Raw genomic sequence first — 17,141 nt, 5'->3', positions numbered from 1 at the left:
TTCTTTCATTAACAAAAAGATATAAATTTGGTATCCATCGATAATTACAAATGAGATATTTTAAACCATCCATTCCCCCTACTTCAGTTGACAATTCTACAATCCTAAAGTCAATGGAAGTTCAAAATCTCCTTCATTTGAATAACCAATTATCTTTTTTCTTTCTTTATTTAATTTACAATAATTAAAATTTACACTACTTTTTATATCAATTATAATCGTGTAATAATTTTTTTAAATAATTAATTATAAATATAATTAGTTCTTATTATTAATACGATTTATTTAAATACTGTAAAAAAAAAAACTCAACTGATATCTATATGAAAAAAGAAAAAATCCCTTAATTCACTTGAAAATGAAAAAAAAAAAGAAAATAGCAAATCATATATAAACATGTAAATTCCTTTTTTTTTTTAATTTATGTTTCGTCAACAGTTCCTTCTTCATCAACGTGGCATCCTTTTTCAAAAAAGAAAAAAAAAAAAAAAGAAGGAAAAAAAAAACCTGGCATCCTTTCGAATAAAAAACACAGAAATGAAAAAAATTTGAAAAAGTTTTCTCTTTTGTGTAATTAACGTTACTCCTTATAAATCGGGTTGCCGCAGTTTTTCCATAATAACATTTCTCTTCAAAGAGAAAAAAAAAAAAAAAAAAAAAGGAAAAGGAACTGAAGAATCCCTTTCATTTGCTCTCTTTTGAAACTGCTTTTCTTTCTCTCTCTATAATGACTTTCCTTCTCTCCCACGTCTGCTTTTAAATTCATTTCCCCAAGAGGGTATCTAAATTTTGGATGTTATTGCCGAGTGTTTTCCGGTAAACGTTGTTGGGTATTGAAATTTGGGCAGTTTTTCTCTCTTTTACTAACCATCTCTCTGCAATTTCATGGAAATATGAAGCTCTCCGGTTGTGTAAGTGCCTTTTCTTCTTCTACCTCTTCTTAATGAACTTTTTTGTTTATTGGGCTATGTTATTTGTGTCTATTGGCTGTTCCTGTTTGGTTTGATGTGGATTGTTTCTTTCCTTTTTGTTTTTGTTTTTCTTTTTTTGTGTTTGATGGAAACCAATCGAGAATTCGTGGGTGTTTTAAATTTATCATACCCTTTGTTTTGTGGGGTTTAAAATACTTTGACATGATTCTGTTTCATTGCTTATTTTGAGTTGTGTTCTTTGCAGTTGCCATTGCTTGCAGAGCAAAAAAGTAGGCATTCCTGTCTTTGTAGCCTTCTTCCAACTGCTTCTTTGCTTTGTCTTGCATTGTTTGTGGGGAGTGTATATGTAGCACCCAACTATAGGGAGGTATGCTTTCTTGTTCTTTCTTTCTTATTTATTTATTTAATTTTTGTTTTTTACTTTATCATTGAAGTTCAAGTTCATAGGTTTATTACCGCTTGCTGTTTGTAGCAAGCACCAAGGAGTGTCTTGGTGGTCAAAGCTCGAGATATTTGGCGATATCCTTCAAGGCCTTGTATTTACGCCGTCGAGAACTTTATAACTTAAAATCTTTGTTGTCTTTTGAAGTTGGCTTTAGGATGGTTGGGGGTTCTTGTAATGTAGACGGGCTGAGCCAATTACTTATCAGTCTGCTTACAGGATTTTTTAACTTTTTTTTCCCTCTTTTCTTGCTGTTTCTGGAGTTTCATTCATTGTTTGGTGACTTTACAATGGATTTCAATGTATTTTATGCCTGTCTATCAGTGTATGAAAGGATTTTAGGTCATCAAACATCAAGCTTGTAACTGATGTGTTTCATTCTTCCACTGCAGAAAATATCTAGATGGGGAATAGATGGTTTAGTCAGTTCAAAGTTCAATAAATGTGAGGTTCGTTCGCTGTTTCGACCATTGCTGCAAAAGTGAACAAAATTTTGTATCAAGCTTCTCATCTCGTGTATATAACATTAATGATCTTTATCTTTGATGCTCATATTTATTTTTCCATAGAAACAATGTAGGCCAAATGGAAGTGAGCCACTACCTAAAGACATTGTTGTCACTGCATCTAACTTGGAAATGCGACCGCTGTGGGGCGCGTCAAAGCGTTCTTATCAGGTCATGGATCAAGATAATCTAAAAAAAAAAGTCTACGCTTATTCTTCTTTCTTTTCACGTTCAGCTGTTTTTCCTTCAAAGCATAGAGGGACTTCAAATTCCTTAGATTTTCCTTCTGCTAGTGCAAGGAAATGATATCATTGTTACTTATTCAAGAGAAATGTTATTAAAGCGAGTTTAGGAGGATTTTTGTTAGCTGCTACAAGCATTACTTTTAAAAGACACTAAATAAGGGCTTGATGCAACGACACTTTCTTTCAAGCATTTTTACAAATTTTAAAACCATTTTTTACTGTGTAACCAAACACCTTAAAAAACTTGTAAATTTCTTTTAGTTAGCTAAAAGGCAATGTCATAAAATCAACTTTCTTTTAATGAACTGGCTGTTTAGTTTTGAACGGCTATTTACTGGACAATACTTTCTTCCATTTCAAATTCTTGTTTATGCACGTAGTTGAACGTGTGAAGTTCATACTTGTGCTTGTTGATTCTCTTATTATTAATGCATGTACTGTCTGTGCATAACTTGAAACAGAATCCTGTTAACTCATCAAGTAACATATTCGCCATGGCCGTTGGGATTAAACAAAAAGATCTTGTGAATAAAATGGTGACAAAGGTATGAAGAAAAGCATAATCAAATTGCTAAATTCAAATCTATTTTGTTAGTGCCCATTTATGTTTACTTATTCACGAGCATTCTACAGTTTCTTTCTAGCGACTTTGCTGTGATGCTTTTCCATTATGATGGTATTGTGGACGAGTGGAAGGATTTTGATTGGAGTAACCGCGTAATACACGTAACTGCAGTCAATCAAACTAAGTGGTAGATTTTCAATTTACTACATCCATTTTGTTCACTCTATTTATGAAAGTTGCTGACTTTGACTTTGTTCCTCTGGTCCTTGTTCTGATGATGTCTAGGTGGTTTGCCAAGCGCTTCTTACATCCTGATATTGTAGAAGAATATGATTACGTCTTTCTTTGGGATGAGGACCTTGGAGTTGACAATTTCGATCCAAAACTGTAAGTTGGCTGCAATTTGTTGGACGAAAAATAAAACTACCATGATGTTTTTCTCTTTAAATATTCTATTAGTAACTACTAACTTCTACGAGATCAAATATGCTGACCTGCTTTTCTATGTTTTCTCCTCATTATAAGGTATGTACATATTATTGAAAGTGAAGGGCTAGAGATTTCACAACCTGCACTTGATCCATACAAATCAGAGGTACACCATCAAATTACTGCACGCGGGAGGCGATCAACAGTCCACAGGTATTCTCTTCCCCGTCCCTGATTTCAGATTAACTTTCTATGAATTTCCCACATAAGCAAAATTCTTATAGCTTCTTCACGGTGAGTGAAATAAAGATTAATGGTCGACATCCATTAATCAATTAAGTGATTACATGTTTCCCTCTAGCTAATGGACAATTCCTTGGGATTTTGCATAAGATTTTTGTGTTATGAGGGTGTACGGGTCTTAGATTCTTGTCAAGTTCAACTGTTACACCATCTTCGTCAGCTATGCTATATTCTTAAGCTGGGGACTCTTCTCCCACGTGTGGCTTGATCTAATTCAAGTGTTTCAACTCTTGCCCTTACAAAGAGCAAGTAAAGGAAATGCTGAAAACAATCTGAAAATCCCAGGACTTTTGTTTAGTTGTTCCTATTGATGTTGCTATGTTGTTCCTCTTCTTCTATTTATTTATTTATTTTTTATCGATTTTTTTTATCAATGAGTTATTTGGACAAATAGTATTCCTTAGGAAGTTATTGATCATCGACACTTTCATCTATGGTTTATTGCTTTCATCATTTGTTCACTGTTGTATGGTTCTATCTTTGGTCTGTCACTCCTGCAGGAGAACTTTTAGACCTAGTAATGGTGGAAAGGGTTGTGATGTCAACAGTACAGCCCCTCCATGCACTGGGTAAGTGCAGCTATCAGAAGCTCTATGGTCTTTGTGAGATTGTCTCAATGTAGATGGCTTTTATAGACCTATTCGTAAGTGCCCAGTGACTGTCTAAAATTGATATCCTCTGCTGCAGATGGATAGAAATGATGGCCCCTGTTTTTTCCCGAGCTGCATGGCGTTGTGTTTGGTATATGATCCAAGTGGGTTGCTATTATTTTTTATATAACCTGAGTAGATATAATTCCTGTCTATTGTGATGTCTACTGTTCTTTTATATAACCCTTAGATGGATGGACAATGGTAAACCAAAAATTTCCTACACTTGCGAAGGCTGGTTTGGTGTCTGATCTTACACATTCTTTGACCTATTATAAGTTATTCAAGGAAATGAATGTCAGATGTATTGTTTTAATCAGATACATTTCTTTTGTTGGACAGAATGATTTGATCCATGCTTGGGGCTTGGATATGCAACTGGGATACTGTGCTCAGGCAAGAGTTTTCACTATTCCTTGCTTTGTCAAATATTTTAGCGGTCATTGTGATTTCCTTCAATTTTCTACTGCTGTTGGTTGATGCATAGGACTTTTATTATAATAGGGTGATCGAACAAAGAATGTTGGTGTCGTTGACTCTGAATACGTAATCCATTACGGAAGACCTACACTAGGTGGTCCAGAAGAAAATGAGGTCGAAAATATGATACATTTATAATTTTACTTGCACCAGCATAGTTATTGCTTTCATTATGATTTCTTGGAAATCTTTGATCACAACTACCTGGTAAATTTCAAATCAAAGCTTTTGAATACCCATCGTCTTTATTCTAATGTCCTAGTCTTTCGGTTCGGGTTTGGTGGTACATTATCAAGTTTATTTTTTCCACATCTGGCATTGTCAAGTCAGTTTATGTCCAAGGTCTTTGACTCCTTAAAGTTTCAATCAATAATTTTGATGGATTAAGCATGTTATATTTTGTTCATTATCTGAATAATTTGTAGTATCCATCTCAAGAAGATTGTTGCAGTTCATAGATTATACCTCCTTTTTCATTTTTGTGGTTGTGATTTCATACTTTATGGCAATGATTTGGTTATGTGTACTATAACTTAATTTTTTGAGTGCTTTTTGTGGTCCTGTGATGAAGCTTCTGAAAGTGATTTCATTCTTTATGGCAAGATAAGAATATATGGGTGTTTCTTCGTCTTTGAGCTCTTTCAATCTTTCTTAAGCCTCATGATCATCAAATAACAGAAGTTCTCTATAATTGCAGACATCTTCCAATTCTCGTGTTAAGGATCATAGAGCTGATGTAAGTTCTCCCACCGATTCACTTTCATTTGTTTTCTTTAGATTTACGTGCTTTCATAATTGATTCTCTATTTCTTTATGAATAGAGCCTGTTCTAGGACTTCTAATGAATTATTCTGGTATCAAAACTTAAAAAAGAAGTAAAAATGATTAATATTATTCCTCTACGTTATTGAACCAAATACACAAGGCCTTCTTATATAGAGAAAGACCAACAACAAATAAGGAAAATAAATAAATAAGAAAAAAATATAGGCATAAATAAAAATAATAATACACGAGAAAAGGAAATTCAACACTCCCCCTCAAGTTGGTTTGTAGGTATCATCCATAGCCAGCTTGCTAAGACATTTATCAAATTGTCTTTTCAAAAAACCTTTAGTTAGCATATCTCCTATTTGTTCTGTTGTAGGAAGATAAGATATGCATATTACACCTGCATCAACCTTCTCCTTTATGAAATGCTTGTCAACTTCAATGTACTTCGTCCTATTATGTAGAACTGGATTATGAGTTATAGCAATGACAACCTTGTTATCACAATAAACTCGTATAGGTGTCTTTGGAGACACTTTCAATCTTTTAAGGATCTTGTTAATCCTTATGCCTTCACAAATTTCGTGGGCTAAGGCTCTACATTTTGCTTGAGCACTATTGCTGGCTAATACATTTTGTTTTTTACTACGCCATGTTATCGAAAAATAGAGACGAAGAAAGGATACAAGTTCTACGTGGAAATCCTAGTACAGAGAAAAAACGGTACAAAGGGAAAATATTTATAGGCAAAACGGGCCTAATTAAAATAATAAAAAATTAGGAAAAAGTAAATCTCAATTACCCTTGGGCTTTCAACATGGCACAAGCCCACTATTTCTAACACTACCCTTCAAGTTGGGACGTAAATGTTGAAAAGACCCAACTTGCTGACACATAAATCAAAGTTTTGTCTGAGGAGCCCCTTTGTGAGTATATCAACAATTTGTTGGCTCGAGGGTATGTAAGGGATGTAGATGCTACAATTGTCCAATGTCTGTCAATTTCCACATGTTTGGTTTTGTCATGTTGGATTGGGTTATTGAAAATGCTAATGGCTGCTTTGTTTTCTAGAATAGTCTCATAGGCACCTTATATAGTCCCGACGAGGATCAAACAACACCTTTTGGAGTCAGATTTCTTTACAGATTCCCAAACTCATAGCCTTGTATTCAGCTTTAGCGCTGCTTTAAGCCACATCTCCTTACTTCTTACTTCTCCAAGTAATAAGATTGCTCCACACAAAGATGCAATATCTCGAGGTGGATTTTCTATCAACAATAGACCCTGCACAGTCAGAGTCAGTATAGGCCTTAACACATCTTCTGTCAGTCTTCCTGAACCTAAACTCTTTATCGAGAGTTGTCATTAAATACCTCAAAATTCTGTTAACGGCCTCCATGTGGTCTTCTTAAGGTGCCTGCATGAATTGACGAGATGTTAGGCCTAGTGTGAGACAAGTAAATCAACTTTCCCACAAGACGTTGCTATTTCTCTCTAACAACAGAAATCCTATCACCTAAATTTTTGAGTTTGGCATTGAACTCAATGGGCGTATCAGTAGGATGACATCCCATCATATCTGTCTCAACTAATAAATCAAGGGTGGACTTTCTCTCACACACAGTCATGCCATCTCTGGACCTAGCAACTACCATCCCAAGGAAGTATTTCTAATTCCTTGAGTCTTTAATTTTAATCGCATCCCCTATCTTCCTTTTTAGTTGGATGATCTCAACAGTGTCATTCCCAGATAGTACAATGTCATCAACATAGACAATCAATATTGTAATTTTCCCGGTGTTGGAAACTTTTGTGAACAAAATGTGATTGGAGTGTCCTTGATTATTGTATCCCTGAGACTTGACGAAAGTAGTAAACCTGTTAAACCTTGCTCTCGGTGACTATTTCAACATGTATAAAGACTTCCGAAGCTTGTAAACCTGATTATCAAACTGAGCTTTAAATCTTAGAGGAGGACTCATAAATACTTCCTCTTCTAAATCTCCATTCAAGTTGATACAGGGCCAATCTTTATTTACAACAATTGGCAACAAGACTCTAATAGTGTTTAACATTGCAACAAGGGAAAAAGTCTTAGAATAGTCAACTCATAAATTTGAGTGAACCTCCCTTTTGCAACTAACCTGACCTTATGTCTGTCAAGGGTACCATCTGCTATGTACTTGAGTGCAAACACCCATTTGCTCCCACAGTCTAGTGTTCTTTGAGAAGTATGTAGAAATCCTAGGTCTTGTTCTTTTCTAGGGCTCTCATTTCTTCCATGATAGCAATCTTCCAATCAGCTCACTTTAAGGCAATGTGGATATTCTTGGGTTTTGTAGTAGAGTCAAGGTTGGCAGTAAAGCCTCTAAACTAGGGTGAAAGATTTTTGTACAAAACATAATTAGAGATTGAGTGCTTTGTACAAGACTTGGTACCTTTCCTCTGCAATAAGAAGATAAATGGATGGATCATACTCATTGATATTTCTTTGATGGTCTTGCTTGGTTTTGTTTTTAGTATATTGTGCAATGTCCTCATTTTCATCAGTTTTATCTTCTTTGTTTGTGACGACTTCATCAACACTACCCTTTTCAACCTTATTTTTTAGGGATAGTTGTCTCGAACCTGTCATTCTTACTCACTTTATTGTCAGTATGTGAGTTAGTGGACTCCATCTCAAACCTGTTCCTTTCTGAGATTCCTCTTATAGTAGTTTTTCCAAGGAACTTGATTTGTAGGTAGGACTATATTGTGGGGATTTGGGTCATGTAAGATAACAACAATAGGATAGGTAGACTCCAAAGAAACCACATGGTTAGAATCTTTACTCACACTCTCCCCTTGAAGTGGGCTAACAGGAAAGAAAAGACGATCCTCAAGAAAGGTGACGTCCATGGTAACAGAGTACTTACGTGAAGATGGGTGGAAACATTTGTAGCCGCGTAGATGTAGATGATACCCAACAAACATGGATCTCTTTGCTCGAGGAGAGAATTTAGTTTGATTAGGGCCATGACTATGAACATAAATTGTGCACCCAAACACCTGAAGGGTATAGGACAGGGGAAGACATTTGGTTGATGAGATGAGCTACAATGAGAACATTACCGACCTATAAATAGAAAAGAAGGGAAGTAGACAACACAAGAGAACGGGCAACTTCCAAAAGGTGACGGTTCTTTCGCTAGGCAACCCCATTTTGTTGAGGGGTGTAAGCATAAGAACTTTGGTGAATAATTCTTTTAGACGACAAAAACTCATTAAGGGTGTGGTTTGAAACTAACGACCATTATCACTTTGTAGGATTGCAATCTTTGTATTGAATTGCGTTTCCACGATGTGATAAAAGTCCCAAAATGTTGAGGTGACTGGATTTGTCGGAGATAAGGAAAACCCAAGTAAGATAGGTATATCATTAATAAAGGTCACAACCACTATTTTCCAAAGGAGGTATTGACCTTGGATGGTCCCCGAACATCACTTTGAACAAGAGTGAAAGGTTGGGTTGACTTGTATGGTTATGAGGGAAAAGAGACTCGATGTTGTTTAGCCCTAATGCACACATCACAAGCTAAAGAAGAAATATCAACTTTAGAAAAAAGATGAAGAAATAAGTGCTTCATATATTGAAAGTTGGGGTCGACCTAAATGAAAATGGCATAACATACCGTCTTTTTCAGAAGTAGTAAAATATGAAAAAAGACTAGTTCTAAAATGCTACTAAAGGAGGCATCATCATCAAGCAAGTAAAGTTCCCTACTGTGTCAGGTAGTGCAATCATCCTCCCTGAGCTCAAGTCCTTAAAAGAAACAAAATTAGGTAAAAACGTTGCTTTGCAGTTCAATCCACTAGTAATATTGCTTATAGACAGAAGATTATAGAAAATTTGGCCCACATGTAACACATTGTGTAAGGTTAATCCTTCGAAAAGATAAATATGCCCTTTCCCAGCAATGGGATCCAAAAAGCCATATGCAATTGTTATTTTCTCATTCTCAACATAAGGAATGTAGAACATAAAATGATCAGAAAAACCTGTCAAATGATTTGTGACGCCAGAGCCCAGGAGTCGGGGGTTCTTCCCATCAACACTAATAAGGTTGAAGGGTTGAGGTAGTGCCTGGACATAGCTCCTAGTGTAGTTGGGTTGGGATCCTTAGGTGGCTAAGAAGGACTGGTCTACCTTCAAAGGACAACAATGTAACTTCCAATACTGCTCTTGGTATGCTGCTGTTTCTTGCAATGCTCACAGATAGGGATTAGTTTCCCATTGTGCCTCACTGTCATGATTAGGAACCTTGCACTGAAGACAACAGAATCAATGGCAGCGGTGTCAGACTACTCATAGCACTGGTACGATCCTCCTCAAGGTAAACCTCAGAACAAACCTCCATTAGAGAGGGTATAGGTATTTGGCCCAGTAAATGTCCATGGACAATATCGAACTTAGGGTTGTGACCAGCAAGAAAAACATAAATCTTGTCAACCACCTCAATCTGGGTGTACTGTATGCCATCGTTGGGACAATTCCAAACAATTTCTCTACATAGGTCAATTTTCTGCCTGATAAGGGAGAGTCTGATAAAAAAGGATGTCACATCTATTGTCTCCTGTTTTCATTCGTGAACTTGTTTTTGCAGAGTGTATAAACGAGAGACATGTTGATGTTTGGGATTCAATTTCTGAGTCGTGTCTTAAATATTCTTAGCTGTTACGACATACAGTAAGGGCTTGTCAATATGTTATTCCACACTGTTAATCAATGAGGACCAAATAAGAGAATCGTTCCATTTTCAGTATCATTCTTGAGGGTCTCTCGGTAGAGGATGAGGTATCACACCTGTTAGAAAGCCAAACTTGTGGCGCCCTTGAAGAGTCATTTTGATAGATTGGGATCACAAAAAATAGTTTTGGTCTTCAGCTTTTCCCCTGAAAAATATCTTGCAGATTATGCCATTATATTAGACATATAAGAATAGGGGGACGATGTCACTGGATTCTCAGAATACATTGGTAGGATTGTATGAAGGCCAGGACTAGGGTTGGTAGAAGTGGCTCCTAATGTTGGTTCAATCACCTCAATTTATTGTCGAAGCATGTCCAATTGTTGTTGGGCTATTCTCGAGGGGAAGTCTGTACCTGAGGATTTGATTTTGACGTCACCAACCTCAATAGTTGAATGGATGTGAGTAGCGGAAACAATGGGTGGCAGCTGGATATTAGTTTGCGTCTGGAGGTGACTAAGCGGTGGCTCATGTTGAAGCAGCGGCAGCATGTGGGGATTGACGACGACCCTTGTAGGAAACCTAAGATCCAATTGCGACCGGGTTATTGTCGGGTGGTGTTGTGGCACACGTGCATCCCAGTGGCAGAGGAGTGAGGCTGGTCGAGCCTCTTGCGGCTGGAGGAGGAAGTTCATTATAGTGCTATGATTGAAGGAAAGGTTGGCTGATAGGTTTTGTAAGCGGCGAAATAAATCCTCCATGGCAGCGACGACAACACTGATTTCGATGGTCTCCTCGTTTAAGTTCCATCAAGTGTCAAGTTGTCAGTTTCATCGATATCTCACTCTGATACCATATCGAAAAATAGAGACGAAGAAAGGACACAAGGTCTACGGGAAACCCTAATAGAGGGAGAAAAACCATAATGTATATGTTTTTTTTATTTTCTGGTAATAAATAAAGGTGAAAAAGGGAAATATTTATAGGCAACACGAGCCTAATTAAAATAATAAAAAATTAGGGCAAAGTAAATTTCAACTACACTTGGGCTTTCAACATGACCCGGACTCACTATTTCTAACACATGTAACTAAATTTCCCCAACAAATGAACAATAGCTAGAAGTAGATCTTCTATCAATAATACTTCCAGCACAATCAACATTATTAGTGTACACTTCAACTTGAAAATGATCATGTTTACGAAACAATATGCTTTTACCTGGAGTTCTTTTCAAGTATCTCCAAATTTTATACGTTGCTTTGAAGTGAGTAGGAGGTCCAAGTGAGTGCATAAATTGACTCACCATACTTACAACAAAAGCTATATTTGGATATGTGTGAGATAAATAGATCAATCTATCTATAAGCTTTTGGTATTTGCCTTTGTCCTTGACTTCCTCAGGGTTTGCATCGTGTAATTTCAGATTTGGTTCATTCTGGTGTTCAACAACTAAGTAAACCTGTCTTTTGATGCAAGTTGAAACATATTTTCTCTAATTAACAAAAATCCATTTCTTAGACCTTGCAAACTCCATCCTTATTTTAAGGCTTCCAAGTCTTTGATTTGGAACTCACTTGCAAACTGGTTCTTAAGATCAACCAAACATTTTTCGTCATTTCCTAGAAGAATAATGTCATTAACACAGACAATTAAAATAGCAGTTTTATTATTCTCGAAGTGTTTATAGAAGATTGTATGATATGCTTGACTTTGTTGGTACTCGTAATTAGTGATTGTCTTTTCACAGCGTTCGAACCATGCTCATGGAGACTGAGACCATATAATGATTTTTTTTAATATGCAAACCTTGTTATTTCCCAATTCCCTTTCAAATTCTGATGGTAACACATAAACACTTCTTCTAAGTTACCATTGAGAAAAACATTCTTAACGTCTAATTGAGGAACATGCCAATCCAAATTAGTGGCAAGAGACAAAAGGACTCTAATTGAGTTGATTTTTGCAACCGGATCAAAAGGCTCTTGATAATTGATTCCATGGGTTTGAGTAAAGCCTTTAGCTACTAGTTTGACCTTGTATCTTTTAGTACTATCGCAAGCATTGCACTTTACTATAAACACCCATTTCACCTCACAGTGTTCTTATCTTTTAGTAAGTTTGTTATTTCCTAACTTCAACTTTGTCTCAAAGCATTCATTTCTTCCATAACTGCTAGCTTCCTATTTGGATCATTTAGGATTTCTTATATATTCCTAGAAACAAATAAGTTATTTGTCCTAAATGTGAAGGATTTATGACTATTTGACAATTTTGCATAAGAAATGTAATTTGCTAGTATATTTAGTACATATTCTAGTCCCTTTCCTAATAGCAATAGGAACTTCGAGATTAGAGATAATAGTTGAGGTATTTTGAATATTCGAAATTTGGGAATAGATGGAGGAGAAGGATTGCCTGAGCTTTCATCATTGAGAACTGAGGAAGGACTTACAACATCATTTATCGGGGTTTCAAATTGGTTTTGTGTAGAATCAACTCTCTGACCTTGATTCCTTTGATGTCTGCTCTTCTAGTATAAAACTTTAACAAAGGAACTTGACTTGTAGGGCTAGTTTGTAGTATTTCTCCCATTGAACGAGAAATTTCTATACTTGACTTTGAAGGACTTGGGACGAACATGCCAAGATGACTAACGGAAGAAAGTAATTAATTTCCAAAGAATTATCTTCTACATCTAACTTCTCCCCTGAAGAGAGTTTGAGGGAAAATATGGTTCTAAAAAAGATATGTCCATACTCGTGTTTTTTTATTTTTGCATGGGATCAAAACATTTGTACCTTTTTTATTTGAGGCATAACCCTAAAAAATGCACTTCGTAGCTCTATGATCAAGTTTTAATGGATGTGACAAGTTGGAAAACTAGTTTTAGGGCATTCAAGAGGGGTTCTAAAATTTAAGATCGTTCTAGGCATCTTATTTATCAAATATGTAGTCGTGAGTACAACATCCCCCATAAATACTCAGGAACATGCATGCATAGAAAACATTATGGCACATGCAACCTCAAGTACATGTCTATTTTTGCGTTTAACAATCCACTTTTTTCCATTATGAGTCCAAATTTTAAGTTCCCAAACATCACCGTACATGAATGAGATAAAACAGTTTGGAGGCTTTCTTTGATTGTGAAAAATAGGTGGATCGATGACTTTTTGCAAAAACGCAACTTTCACATTGAAGAGAAGAACAATCCATAATTTTTAACAAATTTGGAAATTTTTAAGATAATGTAAGTTGGGATGTCATAACGACACGATACCGAAGCGTGACTTGTTCATGACTAGGAGAACTAATACTACTAAGACCTTGAGTTATTTTATTACTAAAAAAACATTGATCAAAGTAGTAGAGACTACAAGCATCCTAACATGTCCAATTTGATGTCTCGATTCCTGATGCTGAAAAAGACAATGAGAACAAAAAAGATAATACGACAATTAGAATCTTGACAAAATCTACTAATAGACAAGAGATTACATGCTAGTTTAGGAACATAGAGAACTAATTGCAAAGAAAGTTTATCAATCAATTCACGGTTCCTTTGCCTAAAATGGGAGATAAATTGTCATTTGCAACTTTTTAATTTTTCTTTTTTATTTTCACAAGAAAGAGAATATGAATCAAATAGATGAGATGGGCTAGTCATGTGATTAGAGGCCCGTAATTGACAATCCATAAAGATAAGGGATAGTTGCAAATGTAGCAATTATATTCAAAATAATTAAGTACATATCAATATTTTAAAAAAAATTGTAAATATAGCAAAATCTGTCAAAATCTATCACTGATAACTGCTAGACCATGTAGCAAATGTTGGTCTATCATTGATAAACCATAAGAGTCTATCAACGATAGAAGCCCATCACCGATAGATTTTGCTATATTTGCAATTTTTTTAAAATATTGCTACATACTTAATAATTATTCTAAAAATTGCTACCCATTATAATTACCCTAAAGATAGGGAATTCTTACATGAAAAGGGGTGTGGCTAGTTATCTATTTGTGTTAAGGGAACACAGATTATCAAATGAGAAATTGGGTCGTAGCAATTGCAAAATTTGATTAATTTGCTCCATACTATTTAAGATGAACTTTAATTTGCAAGACCCCCAAAAAACCACGTTAGAAGGCAAAAGAATTGCTTTAATTATTGATGTCATCTAAGTGGAAGTAGGATGCATTGATAATTTGGCGGCTAGGATTCCTGTGACAGTGGAAAAAAGTTGGAGTTGCGAGGGTTAGGGTTAAAAATAAGAAAACCACAAGAATCCCCTACCTTACAGCAAGAAGAACGCGAGAAAAAATGGCTTTTGGTGAAGTTCAGTGAGTTGTAGCGGTAGCCCTTGAGGAAGCAGACGTACGTGGCTGCGGCAACAGCGGCAACGACAATTGACTGTAAGGAATTTAGGGTTTTTAGGTTTTTCAAAAAATCAAGGGACGCTTAATGCGTAGGTTCGGAATCGCCTGGGAATTAGCTCATCTGATGTGGTTCTGATGTCTTTGCATGTGTTTGGGGTGTAGGATTTGGAAATCTAGATTTCCAATACTTATGTTTGGGGTATTGGTTTGAATTCATAGGTTTAGCTAGTCTGTTTAGTTTAGTTATTTTTTTCTTTTTTTTTGTGAATTTTACGTGCTAAATTTTATCATATATCAATTTTTTAATAGAATTACATTTAGTCATGGTTATGGTTACATTTACAATTTCCACTATATTACTAATATATTAATATTTGATTTATACCTGAGGTCATAATACATAGGTCATCAATTTCCACCTAGCAAAAATATAACAAAAGAAATCCTAAAATAAGGGAAAAATTAATTTCAAACAAAGAAGAGAGAAGAGATAATTAAAAAAGATAGAAGAGGTAATTAAAAAAGATATCTAACAATAATAACTATTAAAAAAACTCCAAAATTAAAAAATAGAAGAATGAGAAAATGTATTTTAAAAAGTACTATTGTGTCAAGTCAAAGGCGTATTTAGAATGACTTAAATAAAAAGGGTTTTTTTTTCAAAATTTCATTTTTATTAATTTTTCGAGGTTGACAACAATTGTCGAAGTTGGTGGTCGAAAGTTTGCTGAGGAAGTTATTGGAAATGACACCCAGTGGTCGACGACAATGGTCACTGAGGTGGTGTTCGAAGTTGGCCAGTGAATTTTCTAGATTGAATTAAGAAAAAAAAATGAAGTAATCAATGGACTTGAATAGTGTTTACTATTCAAACCTAAAGGAAAGAGTGTAGGAAGCCTTCGTGAAGACGGTCATTGATGAATGGTGAAGATGGTCAACATCGCCAATGATTAAGACGATTGGTTGTTCACCGTCATGATAGTCGGTTGCCAAGGGTCATGGCTATTGGTCATTAACAATAACGATTGGTCTCTGACAATCAAGATGTTCACTCAACGACAATGACGTCAAAAGTTGTAAGTCACCAACGATTAAGATGATTGATCACCAATGGTTAAGATGATTGATAATCGGCGGTTAAGACAATCTGGAGCCAATGATCAAGATGATTCGGAGCCGGCGGTCAAAACAATCAATCGTCGCAGCCATTCCAAAACCAAAGGGCCAAACACCCTGTTTGGGTTTCCAAAAAATCTCCTCTCATACCAACTTAAAAGAGGGAAGTAAAAAAAAAAAAAAGTAATATTATGACATAAATGAAAAAATAATAATTCAAGAGAAAAGGAAATTAATAGAAAAGAAACAAAAAATCAATCTAATAATTCATCGGTAGTTGTGAGTGAGTGATAACTGGGAGAAAACCGATGAAACTATTGTTTTATTTTTGGCCTTATTGTCACAACATTTGAAATAACATGGAGTCATTTTCTTTAATTTCAATTATATTGATGCAGGTAAGAAGACAGTCCTATATCGAACTAGATGTATTTAGAAAAAGATGGCAAAAGGCCGCTGAGCAAGATGAGTGTTGGCAAGATCCTTACCCAGAGACAGTGGAGGGTAAAACTTCATAAGATCATAATTCCAACGATTTTATAACATTATACATCGTCATTGAAGTTGAGAATGGGGCAACTTACACGCCCATTGCTATTCAAGGATGAGGAGGAAAGAATGATTGAATGCTGTGACAGTTTCAACTTGTTGTGTTGAAATGTGTTTTAAGTGTTGCTGCTGGGGGTATAGAGTTGTATTGTAAGTAAGTTAGTTTACTTTTAGGTGAACACCTTTTTTCCTATCTTTTATACACACTTCACCTTCAATCCCCTTGCCTTTCGGAAAAGAATATTCCAACTACATGAGATTACCTTTAATTCTCTATAAATGGAGGATTATTACACCCTTCTAATTTAATATGTATTAGACAGGGTTATGGTTAAAAATAATATTATTTCAAATAATAACAACAATAATAAAAGAATAATTAAAAAGAAATAAAAGAGAGAATTAAAAGACCCTAATTTTAGAAATAAAAGTTAGGATTAAAGTGTACTTCCCTCTACTTGAATTTTCCATCTTCTTTATGCTCATTTGTCATTTGCCGCCACAACTTCAAAATCCATGAAAACAAGAAAGTTTCGATGCTAAAATGGAAATTAAATATTTAAAACCTTACCTTCATTTCCAGTTTCTCTAATTGAAATTGGTTTTGAAATCCATTTCAATTGTGTGTTTCTTCTTTACTTACCTTAAGTTTCTCAACATATTAAGCTAATTCAATTAGCTTTGTTGTTATATGTTTTAGGACCAAAAGTTCTGTACCTCAAATCTCCTTTATCTCTCTTTATACTAAAAACAACATTAAAGAAACTAAATAGAAAAAATTAACAAAAGAAATTCAATTGAAACCTTAACCATATAAATAAAAGGGATTTTCAAGTATAACAAAATAAATCAAATTATTTACGGTACACTATATAAATAGATTGAAGACTATCAACATCTAAAAGTATTTATCACGGATAGAAGATATTATCTATCCTTTTTTGTCGATGTTGACTGGTTTTCAAACAATCACAAAATTGCAAAAGAAAACAAATATTTTAAGCAATTGTATGCAATTAATAACTACTAGCAAATATGCA

At 35.1% G+C, this 17,141-nt stretch overlaps 1 protein-coding gene across 2 annotated transcripts; it reads left to right on the top strand.

The window, feature by feature from the left end:
- Nucleotides 1-570: 570 nt before the first annotated feature.
- LOC103487236 (uncharacterized) lies at nucleotides 571-16,410 on the top strand. Of its 2 annotated transcripts, XM_008445490.3 has the most exons (14): nucleotides 571-911; nucleotides 1,177-1,299; nucleotides 1,767-1,823; nucleotides 1,944-2,051; nucleotides 2,587-2,670; nucleotides 2,759-2,877; nucleotides 2,976-3,077; nucleotides 3,216-3,332; nucleotides 3,923-3,991; nucleotides 4,110-4,176; nucleotides 4,415-4,468; nucleotides 4,577-4,666; nucleotides 5,250-5,288; nucleotides 15,951-16,410. In XM_008445490.3, the coding sequence occupies exons 1-14, from the start codon at nucleotides 894-896 to the stop codon at nucleotides 16,068-16,070; spliced, it is 1,167 nt and encodes a 388-aa protein (XP_008443712.1). In that variant the 5' UTR covers nucleotides 571-893; the 3' UTR covers nucleotides 16,071-16,410. The 2 variants fall into 2 exon arrangements, with proteins under 2 accessions (XP_008443712.1, XP_008443713.1); XM_008445491.3 differs by lacking the exon at nucleotides 4,577-4,666 and having other exon boundaries at nucleotides 577-911; nucleotides 15,951-16,175.
- Nucleotides 16,411-17,141: the final 731 nt, after the last annotated feature.

This window comes from Cucumis melo, chromosome 2, assembly GCF_025177605.1.
Source record: "Cucumis melo cultivar AY chromosome 2, USDA_Cmelo_AY_1.0, whole genome shotgun sequence".
NCBI lineage: Eukaryota > Viridiplantae > Streptophyta > Magnoliopsida > Cucurbitales > Cucurbitaceae > Cucumis > Cucumis melo.
Note: the sequence above shows the minus strand (reverse complement) of the source record. Positions and strands in the feature narration are given on the sequence as shown.